The sequence below is a fragment of the Perissodus microlepis genome, chromosome 12, assembly GCF_051167445.1.
Source record: "Perissodus microlepis isolate ML-2025 ecotype Zambia chromosome 12, ASM5116744v1, whole genome shotgun sequence".
NCBI lineage: Eukaryota > Metazoa > Chordata > Actinopteri > Cichliformes > Cichlidae > Perissodus > Perissodus microlepis.
Window position 1 is genome coordinate 3,474,337 of NC_140472.1, and position 23,878 is coordinate 3,498,214.

General features: G+C 40.1%; 1 protein-coding gene across 1 annotated transcript in view; it reads right to left on the bottom strand.

The window, feature by feature from the left end:
- The window catches only part of htr7c (5-hydroxytryptamine (serotonin) receptor 7c), a 32,685-nt gene extending 16,045 nt beyond the window's left edge, over positions 1–16,640 (bottom strand). The window contains exon 1 of the mRNA XM_084946370.1: positions 15,809–16,640. Within this exon, the coding sequence (XP_084802496.1) occupies positions 15,809–16,266 (458 nt within the window). The 5' untranslated portion in view covers positions 16,267–16,640. The remainder of the gene's footprint in view (positions 1–15,808) is intronic.
- Between the last annotated feature and the right edge of the window lie 7,238 nt (positions 16,641–23,878).

A 23,878-nucleotide genomic window follows, 5' to 3' on the forward strand; every position in this document is an offset into this window, starting at 1 on the left:
TTATTCACCTGCGTGTGATGGCACTTTTTGGGGAAATTTAGGGTAAAACAAAATAAAAATGTAATAAAATGAATTAATTATACGTACTCCAAGGAAAAACTCATAATGTCACATATTTACATTTATATTAAAGAACTAGATGCTTTCTGGGAACAAAGTGGTACATTATGACAAAATGTTGAATAGTATTTGATGTTATAAAAGCACAAATTAACTCCCAAAAATGTGGAGAGTTTTGCCACCGATTCACTTTGCAAGACTGGATCAAATTGTTGTGACAGCTGAGTACGGAGCCATATTGATGATTTAACCAGTAATGTACTTGCATGGGTCCATTGTGTTGAATGCACAAAAGCTGTCACCTCATCCTCACTTCTTTTTGTCTAGATACACTGCACTATTTTTTAATGCAAAAAAAAAGAAGCGCAACATAAGCTCTACTCTGATTAGGAGCTTAACAATCAACCTCACAGCTTTGTTTTCCTCATAAATTTACATTAGTTTTTGAAAAATGATCCTCTTTTCAACGTCTCACTTATTCATGTTTTTGTTTTTCTTCTTTTACCTGCAATTATGGAGCCAGGAGCTGTCTTAACTTTTTGCTGAAAACCCATATTTAATCACAGTTGTACATATCCATGTACATCCCCAGTCTCAGCGCGGCCTAATTTCAAAGACAGACAGACAAAATGCCATTGCAGGTGCGCAAACACAGCAGCGACAACAAGGTAATAACAGTGATAATAGTGATCTGGCAAAATAGAGGTTAGCATTGTGTTGCAGAAGCAGTGCGCATAATTATAGGTGAAAAACTGTCACTCTAAGAAAAAGTGCTGTGCAGCGAGGAATGTGTGCGAACAATGAAGCTGGCATATTCAGACTGACTTATTATGTAGACTGACTGCATATGCACCAGCGTCCTGTTCATTTACATCATGAAATTATTCATATTGGGGTTTTATTCAATCAGATTTGGGAAACTGAGTGGCAGCGAAATCCTTCCTGTGTTATACCGAGCTTAAGCTCCATCATTTGAGCTAAAGGAGGAAAACTGTGGTTCTTTCTAAGAGGTGTCTCCAACTTCCACAAAGCATATGCAGTTTTGAACTTAAGCATAGAGCAGCAATAAATATAGCACACAATCTGTTTTCTTACAGGTGATGTATATTTTTGTGCTCTCACAGACACGCCCACTCAATCCATGAACACTGGAACCGCTGATCTGAGCACCTACAAGCTCGTGAGTCAATACAATCAGGGGCACATTTCTTACTCACTGATGATTATGATATAATTTTTTAAAAAGTTTTCCTCACAAATGTGAGATAAATATGGTCTTTTACCTCTTTGAAGCAAACCATGTTGAAAGACACAAACAAATGTTTCAAATGTTTCATCGTAAACAGCTTCTGGCTCCCACGAATACCATTACTATCAGCATCAACAAGAAAAAGCAGTGTGGGCCTTTATCTGCTTTATGCCTGCCTGTTCACCTGCCTTTTTTTTTTTTTTGGTTTCCAATTTTTAAGTTGTTTTGTTTTAATTAAAGCAGAAAATCGCTGATATAAAAAACACCCGTGTATGTGTGTACATATCTTAACTGAATAAGCTAAAGTTTAAAAAACTATCCGGGGTGCGTCGAACTTGATTTATAGTACCGGACCATAACCAGCTAATGACACCTGACCCAAATAACAAGGAAAACAAATCTGCTATAAAGTCACAGCCATTGAGGACATCCATCATACAACATTCTCTGATAATTACCTGACAGCTATATTATACTGACGCTGCTACTGTTTGGGAACAAGGCAGAGTGAGGCGTGACCCTATTTATACAGTCCCGAACAAGAGTTTAAGACCACTTGAAAAATGGCCAAAAAATCATATTTTGTATGGTTGGATCTTAACAAGGTTCTAAGTAGAGCTTCAACATGCAACAAAAAGAAATGGGACTGAGACAAAACATTTTTTGAGCATGTAATTTATTGAAAACAATGCTTAAACTGAAACAGGCTGTTTTACAGCTGATCAAAAGTTTAAGACCACACGCCTTTAAAAGGCCAAATCTGTGTAAAAATGTGGATTCATTGTCATTTTCTATCAGGTAGTCACACTGTCATGATGTCATGATGGCAAAGGAAAAAAAACATTCCCTTTTTGAATGTGGTCGGGTTGTTGAACTGCATAAGCATAATTTAGAATTTTTTAAATGATCCTAAGGGTTATGGAACAAAAATGTCCAGTGGAAGACCCAAAAGAATTTTCCAGCACTGAGCCAGAGGATCCAATTGGCTGTCCATCAAGACACTGGATGATGCTCCACCCAAATTAAGGCCGTTACTGGTGCTGACTGCAGCCCCGTAACCATCAGACGGCATCTGACACTGAAGAGATTCAAAAACAAAAAACATCTTCAAAGGCCTCATCTCCTTAAACGCCACAGAACTGACCGTTTGGACTTTGCAAGAGAGCACCAAACATGGGACATTGAAAGGTGGAAGAAAGTTTTATTCTCTCATGAGAAAAAATGCAACCTTGATGGTCCTGATGGTTTACAACATTACTGGCATGACAAGCAGATCCCACCTGAGATGTTTTCTGTGTGCCACAGTGGAGGGGGAGCCATAATGGTCTGGGTTGCTTTTTCCTTCAGTGGAAGGAAGTGCCGGGGCGTCAAACGGCTGCTGGCTATGTCCAGATGTTGCAGAGAGCATTCCTTACGACAGAGGGTTGTTATCTGTGTGGTAACGACTGGCTTTATCAACAGGACAACGCTACAGTACACAATGCCCGCAGGACGAGGGACTTCTTCCAGGAGAATAACATCATTCTTTTGGACCATCCTGCATGCTCCCCTGATCCAAATCCAAATGAGAACCTTTTGGGAACGATGGCAAGCGATATTTACAAAAATGGACAATAGTATAGCTACTCATTACTGAGTTCATGTTTGAAATTTTGATTTCTGTTTTGGGGGTGGTTTACGGGTTTTTTGGAGGTGTGATCCTAAACTTTTGATCAGCTGTAAAACAGCCTGCTTGAGTTTAAGTGTTTTTTTCAATAAATTGCATGCTCAAAAAAATGTTTTGTCTCAGTCCCATTTCTTTTTGTTGTTTGGTGAAGCTCTACTTGGAACTTTGTTAAGATCCAACCATGCAAACTATTTTCAAGTGGTCTTAAACTTTTGTTCGGGACTGTATAATTACATTTTATTTTTTTTGTTGTTGTTGTGTGTAGACTAAACTGTCAGTACTCAGAATCAGTGTGTTTTTCTGCAAGATTTGAAGCTACAGATCTAGAGAGAGTTGAATCAAGAATGTATGTGGTCAGCACATCTGTCTCGCTGAATGTTGAAATGCCTTCTGATTGTCAGCTTACAGGAGCTTTCTATTCTGTATGCCAGGCTAATCTGTCAGTGTTGAGATTCTCCTTTTTCTGAGCAATCCTGAATACTCAAAATCAGCTAAGAGCGCAACATTGTATTGGTAATGTTTCTGTTTACTGCTGTTTTTAAACTTGTGCAGTTGCTTCTTGCTAGAATTTTCCCTTTCCCACACTAGACATTTCAAATAGTGAAGTTCAGCACACAGTGCACTGACCCAGTTAGTTGTCAGTTCTAAAGTTCAGTGTCTTGCTGAAGGGCAGTTTGGCAGTGATGGGTGTGCCATAACTCAGTTTGCTATTTCACAGCTGGAATACAAACTCTGTGGAGTGCCGGGAGTTAAATCACTAACTTCCCAGCATTTACCTGACCCAAATAACAGGAAAAACAAATCTGCTGTAAAGTCACATTGAACTATAGCCAATGAGCACATCCATCATAAAACATTCTTGGATTGTTAGCTGACAAGTATATCTTAATGATGCACAGCAGTGAGCATGTATGAAGAACGATGTATCAGTTAAAGTAACATGCAGGAGTTAATTAAAGTCTGCATGTCTGAAGACATTGCCGCTAAAAGCTGTCACCTGCAGCAGCGTTACAGCAGGGCTCTAGAGTGCGACCAATTTGGTCGCAAATGCGACCAAATTTTTCAGTGGTGCGACTAAAAAAAAATATTTGGTTGCACCTGTGCGACCAACTGTTCGGGTAGCAAAAAAAAAAAAAAAATCTGCAACCTTCCCTGTGGTCAACAACAGACACACATTTTGCCCCTATCGTGGACTAAACCAATCAGAGATAGTAAGGGGCGGGACCTCTCTGATTGGCCGTGGTCCAGTTGAAAGTACAGGTGGAAGTGGGAGGTGAGTAGCTTGAATAAAGCGATATCAATTCATTAAATCCTGAATCGACTTTTAAATATAACTGTGTTTTGCCAGAAACACCAGATTCTCAGAATAAAGCTCACAAAACCATTTCAACAACAACCAAACAGCAGATGAGAGCAGGTACACGGATTCCACACAAAGACGTAAACACGGAGCAGAACCGACGCATCAGAATCAGCTTTGTCTTTCTCGGCTTTCTCACCCGACGGCCCGTAGACGGACACGCTGTCGGAGCTTAGCGATTCTGATGCGTCGGGTCCGCGCTGTGATTACGTCTTTTTGCGCTGATTCTGAGCTGCAGGTTTTGTCTCTCTCCAACCAAAATTCGCCGAGCCAGCAGCAAAAGAAGCAGCAAACTGTGCTTCACATTTGATCAATGTCGTCATGAATTTTGCTGTTTTGCTTCCACGACTATTAAAATCACACTTCATGCACAGCTAGCTCTCTCTCTATCTCTCTCTGTACTTCAAGAACAGTTTCCCGTCTCCAATCTCTGGTTTCTGTATTATTCAGTCGCTTATTACCCACCAGTCTACCGTTGTTTACAGCGCTGTCGGCTGCTGTCTTTTTCTTTTCTTTTTTTCACTTAAATGACCTCGGACAAGAAAGCCTATTTTTTCTGTTGTTCAATACTGAAGAATATGTCTGTGAAGGTTCTCAGTCATCCAGGTCATCGTAGTCAAAGGAGCTTGCAAAGAAAAGCGTCTGGACTTCTTTAAGTTACTTGAAGACGTTTCACCTCTCATCCGAGAAGCTTCTTCAGTTCTAAGGTCAAATGGTGGAGAGTCCAGGTTTCACAATGAACACACCCGAAACTCTGGCTGATTGGGACCCACACCCAGTTTCACACCTTGGCTCAGGCGATTAGAGGATCATCAGGGGGTCCTTTTGTCCCTCTGTGGGGGGATACTCCCACTAGGTTTATATCTGGGACTCTCCACCATTTGACCTTAGAACTGAAGAAGCTTCTCGGATGAGAGGTGAAACGTCTTCAAGTAACTTAAAGAAGTCCAGACGCTTTTCTTTGCAAGCTCCTTTGAATACTGAAGAAATTTAAACTTTATATGCAGAACATTGTAGAATATTTTTAAGGTTATCTGCTATAAAAAGCCAGACCAGGAAAATCTCCTTCATGTTTTTCTGTGTTTTATTCTCAGTTACTTTCACACAAAGGCATCTGCTGTGATGTTCACAATTCTGATGAAGTCAGTACTGATAAATGATCAGAATTATAATATTTCTGACTGTCTGAGGCTAAGTTGAATCGAATCGGGACTTTGAAAACCGGAATCGAATGGATTATAGAAATCAGTGATGATGCCCAGCCCTAGTGAGCAGCCTAGGCACGACAGAAGTGGATGTAGCTGTAATAGGAAAAGAACTATTGCTAACTTTTCTGTTAAGTTAAGGCCTGATCCTTCTGAAATTCATAGCCAGTGCTCTGACACGGTGTCATCAATCTTTGAATGCTGAAAAAGCACAGTGTATCCAGAAAAACACATTATATTATATAAATTATTATAAAATTTGTGTGCGCCTAACTTTTGTGCCGGTACGCCTAACTTTTTAAAGTTAGGCGTACCGGTACGCCCATGGCAAAAAGTTAGTCTAGAGCCCTGCGTTACAGTATATGCTCCAATGCAGACAGTACGTTTAGACATGCAACATACTATACACAGAGTAATGCACACGACTGCTCACTGAATTATCAGAGATAACTTCTCAATCACTGTTTGTAGGATCTTTAATACTGCTGCATTTAGTGGACCGTATAAATATTCAGTTCATGTGCACAAATGAACTGAATGTCAGCTTGAGTTATTCTGCAAGAGCAACAATATGCTAAATGTCCTGAGTATATTATCTGCAATCTACAGTGTGTGTGTGTGTGTGTGTGTGTGTTTGCAGTCTCTCAGCTCCATCAACAAGAAACCCATTATCTCACTGCTTAGTAAATTCTTGTTGGTGGTTTGTTCGGCCTTGATGAGTAATGGACTCCACCTTTGTTATACCAAATAACACAAAGCATGATTTATACCACACTAAATTCACTCAGCACTTTGCCCTTTTCTGCATCCGGTCCCCAGAGTTTGCTGGGTAAATAAGGTGACAGACCAAGAATAGCAAAATAAACTCACATCTCTATCCGTGGTCTGGTTAGCGATCTATCATCCTGCACTGCTGCTTTGTATTAACGCCGGTGGTCGAGATCGAATCTGGTTTTAAAGCTCACTGATTAGGAGGCTCCAACATAGAAAACCTCCAAATCGACACAATAAATCAAACAGACACATCACGCGATCATGTTCGTGAAGCATGAATCTTTGTGCTTTTCAAACTCGTGCAGCATTTTCATGAAAGACAGGAATGAGAGCGCGTGCATTGAAGGTTTTTTTCAATGTAGGTGTTAAAGTGAATAAAGAACTGAAGAAATGAAGCTTTGGACAAGTTATGAGCTTTTGGAAAGGAACCCATAATTCTGAGATCCAGAGCACGTATTTAGGTTGATACAAAACTTTTATTAAGTGGTTTGTTCCACTTTCTCCCTGAATCGAAGTGTTTCTTTAGTCTCCAGATTGACTTCAGACAAACTATTTAGGGCAGTTTGAATTTTTTTTCAGAACATGTCATTCATTTTTAAATGTGGCAAAGTCTGATTCGTGTTTCTGGGACTATTCTAACCGAAGCTACCCAACAGTAAATCACAAAGCTTCCACGTGTGCTTTTTCAGGCATTTAAGAAGCACTTGCCCAAAGACACACACACACAGTTTCAGATGAATCATAGTTTGCAATGGGAATAATTTAGCTCCTTTTGTTTAGCGAGTATGCCACAATATCTGTTAATTTAATCAGTTTAGCAATAAAATAGGTTTTTTTTGCAAAATTCGATTTTCCATATGGTTGACCTTAGAGGACATGAAAAACATTTCTGTGCTTTGCTTTACCTCTGGTATCGGTATCTTAAAGACTCCAGCACTTTCCTGTGTCTTAGCTATAACCTAGTAGTTTCACTCCAATAAAAACATAGTCATGTAGCCAACAGAACATACATCAAAATCTGAAAATTATTGACCTCAATTGATGTTTTTTATTTCTATTTAAGCATACATTTAGTTCATTCTTACATAGATCCCATTTGCTTATTGCTCTTGAGTTATTTGTGAACTGGAAGGATTTTTCAAATTTACAAGTTCCTTTTAACTTTCATGTCAACAACTTCAGAGTATCAGTTATTTGACAGAGTTGTAATTACACTCAGCCCACACATTTTGTTCACACCAGCGAGAAGAGTCAGCGTGCAGGCTGCAGGACAGGGGTAAGAAGATTCTGCACCATGTGTGTCTCTGTGGTCATTCCTCAGTCAATGTGTGTTTGATTTTTTTTTCTGGAACCACTTTTACTGGCCCTGACCGAGTCCATCTTACATTTCAGTAATATCCACTGGCTGTGGAACATGTCTGTCTTTTATTTATCCCGTTTTATTTATGTAATCTAAACCGTGACACATACCACAGCCTTTATGAGCTAAACTCCAGTACTGATCTCTTTGAAATACATAAAAATTACATAAAGATTTGATTAAAAATAAGGACAAATTATGCAATAAATACATACTTTGAAATGTAGACCTAAAATAAGAAATAAGCTATGCAGATCATTCAGAAGCTTTCTGTGATCCCTTTTGCATGCTAAGTTATTTTTAAGGGGATTTAAAAAAAAAAAAAAAAAAACCTTGCTGTATCAACTAAATCTGCATGATGTGTTCAAACCATCATATAGGTCACAACTATATTGTGACCTAGATTTGGTTTTCCAAAAAACTTGCACAGAACATAAACAAGAGTTTGGCTTTAGATTGTGACACATGGAGTTGACATAAAAGTGGTCTGAGTTGGACTTTTTAACAAAGCTTAAATGTTCTGAGGCTATTTGCTGTAAGTATGACGTTACAAGGGCTGAAAAATGCTGGGAAAATTAACACAAACGGAGAATTTGAAACTTCTATGTGCGTTAAGGCCCATGACCAGAAAAACTTTTGATTGAATTTATTTTCTATACTTAACTAATTCATATAGTATTAAATGTGCTAAATGTATTATGCAAAAATCAAAGAATATACAAAAACTGTCAGATGACAGTGACGAGGTCAGGTTGCTATAATCTGTGTCACTTTCTTTTAGTGGCATTCTCTGTTAACAAGCTTGTTTGCTTGCAGGTTGATCTGATTGATCGGGGTAAAGCACAGAGCGCACGCTACCGTGCAGATTGTAAAGACCCAGATTTTGAGGTTAGGTTTGCCTCAACCTCAACCACCACTCATGTTTCACATCTTTTCATATTTGTGGCTTGTGCAGTTTTCAACAGTATATACAGTAAAATTAGACACTGTCACTGCAATAGTCTCCCTTATATTCTCGTATTGGACCACTGTTTTGAGTTTTAATTTCTTCATTTATGAATTCATATCAATCCTGAAACAATGCTGAAATCAGTCCTTTTAAGTGCATTTAATGACAAATCTCAATCAACAAACTGAAATCTCTTCATTAATGTAACTTCCAAATGTTATGAATGCACATGACACTGACGCGTACTGGACCTGACTTAGCTATAATTCAATTCAGTTTTATGCAGCTCCAAATCACAACAACAGTCCCACAGGGGCTTTATGACCCTACAATAATACATACGGAGAAACCCAACAATCATATGACCACCTATGAGCAAGGAGTTTGGCGGCAGTGGGGAGGAAAAACTCTCTTTTCACAGGCCATGAGAGAAGGAAGACAGGCTAAAACACATGCTGTGGAAAGCATATAACTAACAAGAAGAATAATGATCATGTTTGCCTGCATCATGTGCTGAAAAATAGCAAACAGCAATACAACAATGCGATCATTTTTATAATTTCACTCTCTTCTCTTTGATTTTTTTTTTGTTCTCAGTTATTTTAAACCCCTACAGGTCCGTTCCCACACACACCTCACCCGTCACATGATCAATGTGCAATTTGTCTTTGCCCCTCTAATAAAACTCAAACAGACCATCAAACAGGATGGTTATGGTGCGTTGTGTAAGCAGGATTTATCAATGATTAACTTGATCTAAAAAAAAGAAAAAATGCTGCTCCCAGTATTTTTGTTTAATGCTGCTCTGAAATGTTTTTCACTGACAGCAGTTTGCTTTAGAAGAAGAAGTGTTTGTTTACAGGGCAGGAACAGTGATGCATTTTAAAAGTAAATACTGTTTCCTCTTAAACACAAGAGTGGTTTCTCTTCTCGGAGTAAAAGGTTTGTAGAGGTTTGTAACAGGAAGTGGGTCTCGTGTGGTCTCTAAAACCTCTCAAATTTAGCACTTTCTCTAACCTGGTTGGGTCCACAGGAATTAAAAATTCACTGTGACATCCTGTTTAATCCCAAAACACACTTTCTTTACTTATTAAGCAAGTCTTTATGGGCATGATCTGATTGCACAGGCTTCGTCTGAGATGTCTGTTCCTTCAGATTTTGGAGAGGTGGCCAACAAGCGGGGAGCGGATAGCGCCCAGGAAAGTGGCTTATTACCACAGGAAACATCACAGAGGTCAAGTCATCTGTGCGTGGTGCTGCAGGTGGACATTTCCCAGCTGCTCTAAGCAAAGAAAGTCTCTCCTGGGACAAAAGTGCACGCCTCCTTCACAAAAAATATTATCAGTTGTGGAGAACCGGTTGACATACTTCCATCGCACTCCCTGCAGGAGCTTACAGGTGTGATCACACCTATGTTGCACTAAGACTGAACCTTGATGGAAAAGTTTACTTCGCTGCATTCCTGTGATATTTTTTTTCTTGACCTACATCCCCCTCCGTCTTAGACAAGTTCACTGACAGTTAAGCCATTTGATTTGCAAATTTAACAAGCCCCACTCCTCCGTTCCTTCAGAGTCGTCTTTTCTTAGACTTCTGGGGAACTATACAGAAAAAAGGACTTTCCTCGCTTCCCACTGTTGTGAATAAATCATTCATCTTTGACTTTTGAATTATTGAGCGTACAACATATTACTCTCAGTGAAGGTAAAAACTGAATGTAGCCTAAAGCGATACTAACTTTTTAGGGAAGTGGGCATGAAGGCTGCTCCTGAAAGTGCATGCTGGAACGCTGTATGAAGGAGCAGGCCTGCATTAGTTCGGGCAGGAGGCCTTGGGTATGTAACTTCACTTTTCTTCACTTCACAACACATCAAGAGACTGACTCTTCTGCTGTGACTGGGTCATGCTTTGGTGTGTTAGCTTCGATTTGCACTACTGAATCTCCATTTAAAGAGGCTGGAGGTGATTAACGGGCTTTTACAGTGAAACTCTAAGTCTCCATTTGCACAAACAGTACAAACTAACTGAAGCTTTTTATATTACTGGGTATTTTGGGAGTAGAGCAGCAGGTTGTTTGTTTATAATATACATATTTAGAACAGAAATATTAACATAGGACGGTGCTTTTTTTAAATGAAAGTCAAATCTTTCTAGAAAGTTTAATAATAATTTCTTAATTAAATTATAGTAATTCAGTGCAGTCAATGGAATAATGAGGGTTTTGATATTGATAGAGCAATATACACACAATTATTGTTACTTTAGCACCAAATATCAATATGTTTTATTACACTGTTGTATATAGTTGCTGCTAAAGGATTGTACCACATACCTGATTCACCAGAGTCTCTAAAACATGACTCCTCGTGGTGGCACTAATCAAATACACTCACCAGTTCATGTATTAGTTACACCTTGATAGTACTGGGTTGGACAGCTTTCAGTTTCAGAACTGCCTTCATTATTTGTGGCACAGCCTGAACAAGACACAGGAAACATTCCTGTGAGATTTTGGTCCATAGTGACATCGTCACACAGTTGCTGCAGATTTGTCAGATTCACATACATGATGTGAACCTCCTGTTCCACCACATCCCAAAGATGCTCTGCTGGATTGATATCTGGTGACTGTTGAGGACATTTGAGTACAGCGAACTCACTGCTGTGTTCAAGAAACTGCTCTGAAATGATTTGAGCTTTGTGACATGTTGTTATCCTGCTGGACATGTGTTAACCATCATCATGAGTACACTGTGGTCATGAAAGGATGAGGGGGGAGGGAGGGAACTCAAAGTGTGCCAAGAAAATATCCCCACACTGTTGCACCACCAGCAGCCTGAACTGTTGATACAAGGCAGGATGGATCCATGCTTTCATGTTGTTTATGATGACGTTTTTCCAATCTTCTGTTGTTGTATTTTGCTGGGTCTGTGTGAATTATAGCCTCAGTTTCCTGTTCTTAACTCAGAGGAGTGGCACCCGGTGTGGTCTTCTGCTGCTGTAGCCCATCACAGTTTGACGTGCTGTGCATTCAGAGATGCTCTTCTGCATATCTTGTTTGTCACTATTAGTTATTTAAGTTACTATTACCTTCCTATCAGCTCAAAGCAGTCTGACCTCTCCTCTGATATCTGACATCATAGAAGGTGTTTTTGCCTTGAGAACTGATGCTCACTGGATGTTTGATTTTCTTTCTCAGATTCTCTGTAAGATGTGAAAAATCCAAACAGCTCAGCAGTTTCTGGCCGTGTGGCCCCAACAGCCATGCCACATTTAAAGTAATTAAATCATCATTTTTCCCCATTCTGATGCTCAATTTGATCGTCAAAGTGGTATGTAGATGTGGTCGACTTGCATCTACATGCCTAAATGAACTGAGTTGCTGCCGTGTGATTGGCTGATTAAATATTTGTACTAGCGAGCAGTTGAACTGATGTACCTGAAGAAATGTAAATGAGTTTTATCTAAACATAAGTCACTTGTGGTGAAGCAGAGACTCAAAGGAGAAAAATAGCAAAGAAAAAACAAAGAAGATCAGAGCTAATTATTTGAAGTGACACATCATGGATGTAGTTTTATTGTGCTCGTTTCCAGCTCTCTATTTTTGTTATTGGACTCTGTTAACGTAGCTTTGCATGAGCCACAACTCAAAATAACCCTTATTTGTCTCTTACTGGCCCTCTGCCTTGAAACTGCAATTCTGATTGCCAGATTGTTTCCTGCTAAAACTTTTCTAGTAGTTTGATTTTTTTTTTTTTTTTTTAACTTGCTGGATTAGATGAGAAACACACAAAGTTCCTATCTGGTCATTTTATTAACACCATGATGTTGTTGTGCTAATGTGAGAAGACTGAAACCCTTTGAAGTCACAGTGAGTTTTCTCTCCCTTCTTCGCTGAAACAGGAAATGCTTCCTGCTCAAGTCTCAATCTGTCAAGTCATTTTTAGAAGGCACAAATTGCAGAGGTAAGAGACTGAGACCTTAGAGTTAGACCGAGGCTTAATTTGCTGGCTGGTAGTTTAGTTAATTACATATTTCTTTATGAATGTGCACCAGTAAATTGCCTTACTGACTAAAAATACAATAGCATGGGCCTTTGATCAGGCTAAGAATTATTAAAGGGACACACTTTTGTTTTATACGTGACATTACGTTTGCTTCAAGGACTGTCTGATTCTTCTTTCAGCCCAGCTTCATTCCTGTGCCACGTTTCTAACAGGATGAATGATAAGACCTTACGGAGATACTGTTTTCCACCAGGATGACAGCGATCACACTGAAACACCACTGTCAAACTCTGTCAAATCCAGGATCATAAATGAATCAACCACTTACACTAGAGACTGTCCTTCTATGTTGGCATATACATTGCACGTTCTCCCCTTTAAATCTAAATGAGCTCTGAGAGAAAATCAATAGTCCTCTCTGTTGTGGAACACCTAGGCTTCAGGGAGCATATAATCGCTGCAGACACATCTGGTCAATTTGCAGCACTGCTCTTGAGCTTCTCTTTTTTTTAGAAAGCATGTCCTTGGGACTCTGAGACGACTGCGAGAGACCCTTAATTACAGCTAATCATGCGTCTAATTGGTAAGTCTCATCCTAATGAGTGATCTCTACACTTCCTGTTGTGAATCATATGCCCAACACACACTGCATTGTTTAATTAAACTGACTCTGTTTTCATGGAGATCGACACAAACACTTTGGGGGAACTGCCTGTAGAGCTGGTGTTAGGGATGAAAACAAACCTAAACTGATACAATGTCAGCTGAAATTCTCTTTCAGTCGTTTGCTTGGGGAAGGTCAGACAGATGCAGAAAGCAGTCTTGGTGGCTCTGTGACTTGGTTTTGATTTCACGGCTACCGATTCAATTAGACGCTGTGTTTTTACACACACGCTTGCTCAAAGGTGGCTCCAGCTGTCCTTTTTGAGTGTATAGTATGAGCATGCCACATTTATAATCACAGCAAGTGGCTAAGATCAGCAAAGCCTTTTAGCCACAGTCTCTCTGATCCTTTTCAGACTGGCTCCGACGAGTTCAGCTTGTGTGGTGTACAAGTTTGGATTCACACAGAAAATTTCTTAATCATACTTTTAGTCATTAAATGATTTGTAAAAGGCAGTTATGATTTCTAATACCATTCTTTTTTGTCCTTCAAATTTTGCTTTTTTCAAAGGATTTCCATTCCATTTGCAGAAACCACAGTCCAGCAGACATTTGGCATTCTGTCTTCATTGAGGTCATCTAGAGACATTAACCCCATGCTTCCTGATGTACCTCCTACTTGCTGAATTGGTTTCCTGAGCAGTTCATATGCACCAAACGTTCTTCATATTTAGAGCTGTGCTTTGCACGAGCGTACTGTTGTACTGTTGGGAGAGATCGGCTCTTATCGGGCCATGTTCGTAGAGTATGGCAAAGTAATGGAGAAAATATGTGCCACCAAGGCATCCCATTTTTTCCAGCGGACATGACAAATCCCATCAAGCACCTCCAACAAACCTTTCATTGGTTCTGCATCTCACAGATGTTCTTCTTCCTGGTCTAAAAACTGAAACCTCCATTCACCACCTGTCCCATATCCGTGTTCTTTGACATGTTTGAAATATTTCCTCTTTGTGGCACTTTTTTTTTTGTTTTCCAGTTTTCACTGCTCTGCAGTCAAACTTAGCATCCAAGAGAGGCCTCTGAGAATCTATGAGGCATCTGTTTCTTAAACCAGAGATATGCTTTACGTCTCTTGTTGCTCAGCTGTGCAGGTTGGCAGTTCTGTCAGGGGAGTACTTTACACCACTGGATGCAATCTTGCATCAAATTTTTAGGTTTTTGGCAAAGGCCTACATTTTTTTAGAACTTACATTTCAAAAAGAAACTGGAATGCCTTGATCCATTCAATAGTTCTTTTTTTTTTTTCAAAAATAAGAACTATTTAAAGTGGCTTCAAACTTTTGAGCAATATTACATGTTATTGGTTCCACGTGGTTCCATAGGGGGCCTCCACAAGCCCTAAATGGGATTTGAGTGGCCAAACATAACCCTCAGCCTCTATCCAAACTCATCAACCAACCCAAAACACATTCATACTTCTGTCAGCTTTACTACAGCTGACTGGTGCAATCACAGTATCACAGTGTGATATCTGTGAGCCAGTTCCTCCCATAATATCATTAGCTTATCAAGTGTACTTAAGCCCCACATGCTTCACTCATTCACACACAGGAAACATGCGTAATTCTGAGCATAATAGCCTGAGGTAATAACATCTGATTGGAAAGTCAAGGGAAATAATCAGTTAATCAATACAACCATGAGCTTCTTCCTTCATTATGGTTACAGAGGCAGATCAGTTACACCAATCACCTGATGTTTATCACAGTGTGGATTGTATTGAGAGCAGTGGAAAATTCTCATTTCTCTCTACTAGCAGAGTTAGCTCAGGTTTTGTGAGCAGTCACTCCAATACCTGAGATGCGCAGTGGGATTTTGGTGTGTGGGGATGAGAGCTCGGGTCTTACATTCCCCATTTTGAAAGTGGAATGTAAAGCAATTAACTGGAAATTCAGTTTCATGAATAGGGACAAATAGAAAATGGGCAAAAAATAAATTTGAAAGAACATATTTGTGTGTTTTGTGTGACAAAAAAAACCCAGTTCAGATTTCTAATATGAAATTTGCACTGTGTACTGCCGCATGCACTTAAAGGGAATTTCCCCCGCTGCTTTGTTATTGTTGTTAAGACTAACAGTGAGAAGGGGCAACCTACATGAACTGGAGCAGACCTGCAGGATATTGGTAAGTCATCTATAAAGGAAATAGTCTCTGTAAGGTCAATGGGTGCTGATCCTCAAAGCATACAGGAAATGCTGCTGCCGTGGTCCGGTCAAGCAAATGAATAAAACCTGCTGTACATCATTCACAGTCTATGAACTCATCTTCTGCTCCAGTGGCTTCAACCGCACAAATAACTACGCAAATGCGTGTGAATGTCTCACAGAACAACAGTTATTTCATTCGCTCCGCTTGCGGATCATTACTTAATTTGCTGCTTGATCTGTTCCTGGCTTCAGTTAACGCGCTGCGCGCTGCGTGCGTAATTTTGGTACCTGCGCATAGCGAAAGTCATCAAAGCAGTAACGAAGGCAGCTCTGATACGGTGCTTTGAAAACTTTTGGAAACTTACCTATCCACGCTGATCACACACAGGGTCATGATGGAGGCAGTGCAGCACATTACATCCATGCCGATGAAGATGTTGCAGAACACCTCCCCAAAAAGCCACTTGCCCCCGGTGAGATCTGTCACGATCACGAACGGCATAACTACTATGGCCACTGACAGGTCAGCCACCGCCAAAGACACCAGCAGATAGTTTGAAGGCTGTCTCAGTTTCTTCACCACGCACACCGCGATCACCACCAGCGTGTTTCCCATCACTGTGACCGCCGTGATGATCGCCAGCATCACCCCGATAACGATCTTCTCCGGGCGAGTGAAATCCAGAAGCTGCTCCCCGCACGACTCGTTCCACATGGCTGTGGGGCTGATGGTGACGAGGAGAAGCTGCAGAGAGCCATTGATAACTTCGGAATTGTCCTCCTTCTTGTTAAAAGTGGGCTCAATCCCCGAAATATTGAACATCACGACAATGTTATCCGGATAGGGGTGCAAGGGTGGCCTCGCCAGAGCACTCCAGTTACGCGCATATTTGGATGTGTGTACCCTGCTGTCGGTTCCTATCCAGCGGTTTTACGTCGAGTGTGTTGCAGCTGCACCACATCGGAGCTGCCAGCAACTCAGCAGGGTTCTTAACTGGCTTCTGTTTATCAATGATTCGTCTCAAGAAGTGCTATGCGGACACGTGGTACATTCCTATAGGGAAATATAACTTCTCCAAAATGATCAATCAGGAAGGGAGCAGAAAAAAAGTTGCAGAATCTAAATATAGCTACTCCAGAAATGCCTGCTGCTCAGTGCATCACCTCGACAAATATGGACTTGCCTCTTTGGGGAGTTGCGATGCGCAAACCGCACCTATCAATGTGACGCATGTGCTAGGACGCAGAGACTGCCTAAGAACTTCACGCATATGGACATAAGCCTACAGAAGTGGTTTCGCGGTGGGTTGAGAGAGGGTAGAGCGTGAAAAACCGTTATTAGTGGTTTAATAGTGGTTGGTGCATCTAGCCACAGGGCTCCCCCTCAAAAAGACGTGATGTACAAATGTTATGAACAGAATATGTTTGAGTTCGTATTTGGAAAACGATGCAACTTTACTTTCTTCTAAACAATATTGCTGTCAGAAAGAGCTGACTTGAAACCCAGCTGCTTATTTTAAAGCTCTTAACGATCCAGTCTTTCATGGAGGGAGAAAAAAACCTGCAGTAAATTTTGCATGACAGACATCCCCACATGTCTCTTAAATCTGAAAAAGAAACAGGAAATGAACTTAAGGGCATTCTTCCAGTGCAAAAAAAACATGTTTTCTAATAGTAGGACACATTAGACACTCAAAATGCAAAACCACTTAACAAAAGGTACATTTTCTCCCAGTGTGCTTTTGTGCTGATGCTTTTCTTGGTTGCCATGGCTCCGAGAAAAGCATCCGCACTAAAGACAAATCAAAAGAGAAAATCCAGCAATGCTGATGACGCTGGGAGACACTGGGGGGATGTGGGAAGGCTTCTCAGGACTTTTGGCCGCTTGCATCACCGTCCGGGCAGCAGGAGCAGCTGTGGTGTGTTTGTCCCCGCTGGCTGTGCAGGGGCCTGTGCTGTCATAGTTGTCCCCTCCCCACAACCACTTTCATGCCTAGTGCAGACCACCGCAGCCTTGGCCTTTTACTCACCATTACCTGAGTGACAGGTCAGGAATGATTGTCACACCAGATTATTGCCAGTGACCACTGGCAGTTTCTGCTAGACCTCTTGCTGTCAGGGAAATTTGGCCCATTTGTGCTTAGGACATTAGTGCAGATGTCAGGGTTTCCGCCTTATGCAAGGCATGCTGTCAATGTGTCACTGTTTCTCTGAACCCTTCTCAAGGTCCTGCACTGAGAGGGGTTATTATTTATTTTTTATTTTTTTTATTTCTTTTGTCACTTTGTAGTTGCTCAGTTCGCTATCCAACAAGAAACATTTACAGCCATTTCCAAATGAGGTTTTGGTCTTTTTTTAATGTGCATTTTAAATCTAAAATTAAATGTCTAGTTTGTAAAAGACAGTTCTGTTTAACCACAAAAAATATTTATTATGTTTGTCTCAGGTATTTTTGGTTTATTATTATTATTATTTATTTCCTGGTTCTTGATGTTTACAACAAAGTGTTAACCTTCCTTAAATAAGAAGTGATTTATTTTCTTCAATAAAGGATCCATGCATCAGTCTATGTGCATGGATAAATCTGCATCACTTCCAACAACTGAACGTATATTTAGGTCCAGAGTAAACCTGGTGCAACAGGATACAACATTAAAACAGCTCAAAGTGCAAAAGCAAATGTATAATTTGCACCAGTTATGGAAGGTGACTTTGAAGGTGACTCTCATCCTGACAACAATCCCCCCATGGCCTGTTTGGATGTCAGATTACTAAGACTCTGTCCGATAAACAAACCCCCACGTGAGCTCATGGGACTTTTGCTGGATCCCTTCTAGCTGTGCTGTAAGAACTTTAATGAAACCAAAACATTAAGAAAGCATGCTCCTTTCACTCCAAAAATCTGGGCGGCAGGTTTTTACACTTTAACCTGTAATTTCACCGGCTCGCCAGTTATTTTTAAAATCATGCTGCCAAAAGTAACCCCGCCGATCCCGTCCAAGCGCACTGCACTTGGCATTCACCTGTGCCTCTGAAATGCACAAGCATAATGCTATCAGCCAGTCAGCTCAACATCTGTTCTTCAGATGTAGATTATGGCTGAAGGCAGACAGGTGGAGATTGTCCCTCTTCATCAGTCAGACATTGTTTATCTTGGTTTTCCTGGCAGCAAATTGAAGATTTGTGACCATGACCTTAATAAATTGAGACAATCGGGCAGAAAGCGGGCAAGAAGCGGGTAATTTCATCACGACAAGAAAATGTAAGCGAGGAGCAGAGCAGGAAAACACATTTGTTTGAGAAATAAGGCCAAAAGAATTACCAACAAACAACAGAGTGTCCTTATTGCTGAGCAGGCCCCACATGTAAGCACCGCTACGTTAGATGCATATGAGTTTCGGTGTCATCTCAGTAATACAGCAGCTACGCTCAGTCTACGTTTACATCTGAATAATTGAAACAGCAAAACATAAAAAACTGATCAGCACTGCGAGCAGGATTTTAATGGCTAAAAGAACTTCACTAACAGTGTGTGTTGTGATCTGGATCTAATCTAGGTCACTACTAGAAAGCAAGAATAAGCATTTAAGAGCATATTTCAGTCAAAGAAAGAAAAGGGAGTTGCAGCAGCATCCTAAAAAGCCCGTTAAGTAAAATCACTGCTTTGATATGTACAGGGAGTGCAGAATTATTAGGCAAATGAGTATTTTGTCCACATCATCCTCTTCATGCATGTTGTCTTACTCCAAGCTGTATAGGCTCGAAAGCCTACTACCAATTAAGCATATTAGGTGATGTGCATCTCTGTAATGAGAAGGGGTGTGGTCTAATGACATCAACACCCTATATCAGGTGTGCATAATTATTAGGCAACGTCCTTTCCTTTGGCAAAATGGGTCAAAAGAAGGACTTGACAGGCTCAGAAAAGTCACAAATAGTGAGATATCTTGCAGAGGGATGCAGCAGTCTCAAAATTGGAAAGCTTCTGAAGCGTGATCATCGAACAATCAAGCGTTTCATTCAAAATAGTCAACAGGGTTGCAAGAAGCGTGTGGAAAAACCAAGGCGCAAAATAACTGCCCATGAACTGAGAAAAGTCAAGCGTGCAGCTGCCATGATGCCACTTGCCACCAGTTTGGCCATATTTCAGAGCTGCAACATCACTGGAGTGCCCAAAAGCACAAGGTGTGCAATACTCAGAGACATGGCCAAGGTAAGAAAGGCTGAAAGACGACCACCACTGAACAAGACACACAAGCTGAAACGTCAAGACTGGGCCAAGAAATATCTCAAGACTGGTTTTTCTAAGGTTTTATGGACTGATGAAATGAGAGTGAGTCTGGATGGGCCAGATGGATGGGCCCGTGGCTGGATTGGTAAAGGCAGAGAGCTCCAGTCCGACTCAGACGCCAGCAAGGTGGAGGTGGAGTACTGGTTTGGGCTGGTATCATCAAAGATGAGCTTGTGGGGCCTTTTCGGGTTGAGGATGGAGTCAAGCTCAACTCCCAGTCCTACTGCCAGTTTCTGGAAGACACCTTCTTCAAGCAGTGGTACAGGAAGAAGTCTGCATCCTTCAAGAAAAACATGATTTTCATGCAGGACAATGCTCCATCACACGCGTCCAAGTACTCCACAGCGTGGCTGGCAAGAAAGGGTATAAAAGAAGAAAAACTAATGACATGGCCTCCTTGTTCACCTGATCTGAACCCCATTGAGAACCTGTGGTCCATCATCAAATGTGAGATTTACAAGGAGGGAAAACAGTACACCTCTCTGAACAGTGTCTGGGAGGCTGTGGTTGCTGCTGCACGCAATGTTGATGGTGAACAGATCAAAACACTGACAGAATCCATGGATGGCAGGCTTTTGAGTGTCCTTACAAAGAAAGGTGGCTATATTGGTCGCTGATTTGTTTTTGTTTTGTTTTTGAATGTCAGAAATGTATATTTGTGAATGTGGAGATGTTATATTGGTTTCACTGGTAAAAATAAATAATTGAAATGGGTATATATTTGTTTTTTGTTAAGTTGCCTAATAATTATGCACAGTAATAGTCACCTGCACACACAGATATCCCCCTAAAATAGCTAAAACTAAAAACAAACTAAAAACTACTTCCAAAAACATTCAGCTTTGATATTAATGAGTTTTTTGGGTTCATTGAGAACATGGTTGTTGTTCAATAATAAAATTATTCCTCAAAAATACAACTTGCCTAATGATTCTGCACTCCCTGTATTCATCTGAACAAACATCAGTCGGAGATTCTCGGGTTTGTGTTCTGCTCTTCAAACGTGGCCTTTACTCTCAGCTGCTATTAGCAGCTTACTCCGCGAGTCATTTTTAAAAATAACTCAAGGAGAGTTACAAAAAAAAGGTTCATGACCTGACATTCATTCTCAGTTGGTGAAAAATTAGTTACTCGTCATTCTAGCGCAAATCTGCAGCCAACGCTGTTAAGAGTTGCTGGGAGTTGAATGCTAGCAAATCAGCATGCAACGCTGTGCCAGAATACACCTGGATCCCCTTCTTTTTTGACATGCCAAGCCTCATGGACTTAATGGATCCATATTTATTACCTGCTGATCCTTCTAGCGTCAGAGAGTGGTTGAAGCCTATCGCACCTGACCTTCTTGTGAAACAGCCTGTGACAGGTGACCAGTTCATAGCAGTTCAATTCAGTTCAGTTTTATTTACAAAGTGCCCAATCAGAACAGCTGTCACCTCAAGGAGCTTTATATTGTAAGGTAATGACCCTACCCCAACAATCAAATGACCGCTATTGAGCAAGCACTTGGCAACAGTGGGGAGGAAAAACTCACTTTTAACAGTAAGAAACTTCTTGCAGGCTGAATTCAGATATGTATGTATATTAATTCTGGTCTTCCAGTAATGTTAAAAGCAGCTTGTTTTGCTGTGACCTCAGCAGTTTGCTTAAATAACTCAAAGGAAGAAGAGCTTGTCTGTGAGCTGGATGGGCGGCTCCGTGTGTAGGTACTGGCCAGGCAGGAAAGCCAGTTTGTGGGCATATTTGCAGGGTGCTGGAACACGAATGGTGCCTGGCCAGTTCCAGTACAAATGGCGCATCTCGAAAGTCAACGTGGCAAGACACCAAATCAACAATGAAGTGTTTTTGAACTGTACAAACACTGACAATAAATCCCAGTTTGTCTTGAAGACATGCAGAAATGAAATGACAGTAATAGTTAGGAAAGCAATAAACCTGAGGTAAATACCAGTGAGGCTTTAAAAAAGGATTAACTGCTGATTAAATTATATTGACCATATTTAAAAGACAGAAATGTGCATCTGCACTAGTACAGAAACACTCAAAACACACCTGACACATTCTCGCTATTCACTTCTGCTCAATTTATGTGTCAGCATTTAAGGTCTAGCAGATTAATTCAGTTCAGTTTTATGTATTTAGCATCAAATCACAACAACGGACACCTTGAGGCGTTTTATACTGTAAGATAAGGCTTTACAACAATACAGAGAAAATGCCAACAATTTGTCCACACCTGGGACGTGGCAGAAAGCTTTCCTAAGATTTATCTGTACTATTTTCTGGGCAACACCACAATCCACCATATGTTTCTGCTTATGACTTCTTGAACAGCTAAAAGGGAAGGTGGCTTGCTTAGTGCATCTAATTAAAGTAGATCAAGTAATAACAACTCCTGAGTGTGAATACAAACCCAAAAGTACCTCAAACTCCTCTGGGTTGGAGAGTTTCCTCTCAAAAGGCCAGCAATTACGGATTAGCCCACATCAGAGGTCGAATTGCTCTAATTAGGACATAACAAACAAACATAACAAAGCCCTCTTACTGCTATAAGCACCACTTCTTTCACGCTGACATTTTGCTGAGCCTCTTTTTCAGAGGCAAACAGTGAAAAGGCGAGTAAATATGCAGCACGCACTGTGAATGTTGCATTTATTTATTCATTCATTCATTTACTTTGCAATGTTTGCAACATTACAGACACTATGAGAATTCCTGCTGTCAGATTTGCTTCATTCAGCTGTCAGTTTGGCCTACCGGAGGAAATGCTGGGAGCTGGTTTTTTACATTCATGAGGGAAGGTCACTTCTTTTCTTCTATGTTGCAGTTTCCTACATTCGTCGATAGATGGCATCACATCCTTTAAAACGTAAAGATGTGTGTCTGTTTTTTTTTCTGTCTATGTGATTATCTACTTTAAGATTATAGCAGCAAATATAAGGAGCAGACAAACTTGCTACTTTCTATAACACTGAATAATTTGTGTGAGCACAAAGTCATCACCTCACACTCTCTGGGAGCATTTTTGGGATTATTTCAATTTAGTTTAAGACTAATTGCCAATATGTCTGACCAGTGACCTGAAAACCTAAACCTCTGTGGGCTTTTATATATTTAAGACTGCTTAGCCGCCTTCTTTTAATGTGCATTTTAAATCTAAAATTAAATGTCTAGTTTAAGACAGTTCTGTTTAGCCGCAAAAAAGTATTTATTATATTTGTCTCCGGTATTTTTGGTTTATTATTATTATTATTATTATTATTATTATTATTATTATTATTATTTGCTTGTTTATTTATTTATTTATTTCCTGGTTCTTGATGTTTACAACAAAGTGTTAACCTTCCTTAAATAAGAAGTGACGTTGAAAAACAAGTAAGAAAAATAAGAAAACAGGAATGGGGTGAGAGAATGCATGCAAATATCCTGGTGTTTGTGGTAACAGTAGAAGTGTGAGAATTTGATCCCACATTCTCTAACTTAGAGATTAAATTGTGTTACCATCTGAAAAAAGTTGACTAAAACTAAACTCAGAGCTAAAACTAGATGGAAACAACAATATTTTAGTTAACGAAATAATGAAATGGTTTTTTGTTAACGAAATTACAAGGTAGACTTTTGTAAAAACAAAACAAAAAACACCATAATAATAATAAATAAATAAATAAACATTATTTTATAAAATATAATAATAAGAAGAAGAAGAATAACATAAAGACATTTTGATGTCGGATAAAAAGAATTTTAAAAAATTAAAAAGACATGAATTGTGCATGTCTCAAACTTGGCACAAATACTGCAAAAGTAATGCAGTATTATTTCCATAGAATTTCCCCAGCTCCCTCTCTAAGAGAATACAACAAGCCTGAAAAACAGCTGAGAAAAACTCAGAGAATTTCCTTTTATTGGTCTCACACACTGTTGTAAGGTTGTGAGAAATGTATTGAGCTGTATTTCCTTTTCTTTGGTGTAGGTTACATCATATGTGCTGAAATAGGCTTTTTGCTGTTGTTGTTGTTGTTGTTGTTAGTGTGTGTTGTGTGTGGTTACTGATATTTTTGCCTGTTGAACATAGTGTAGTTGCAGTAGAAGGTGGTTTTTCGACCCTTGATGACAGCTCCTGCTTTCACAGCCAATGAGTATAAGT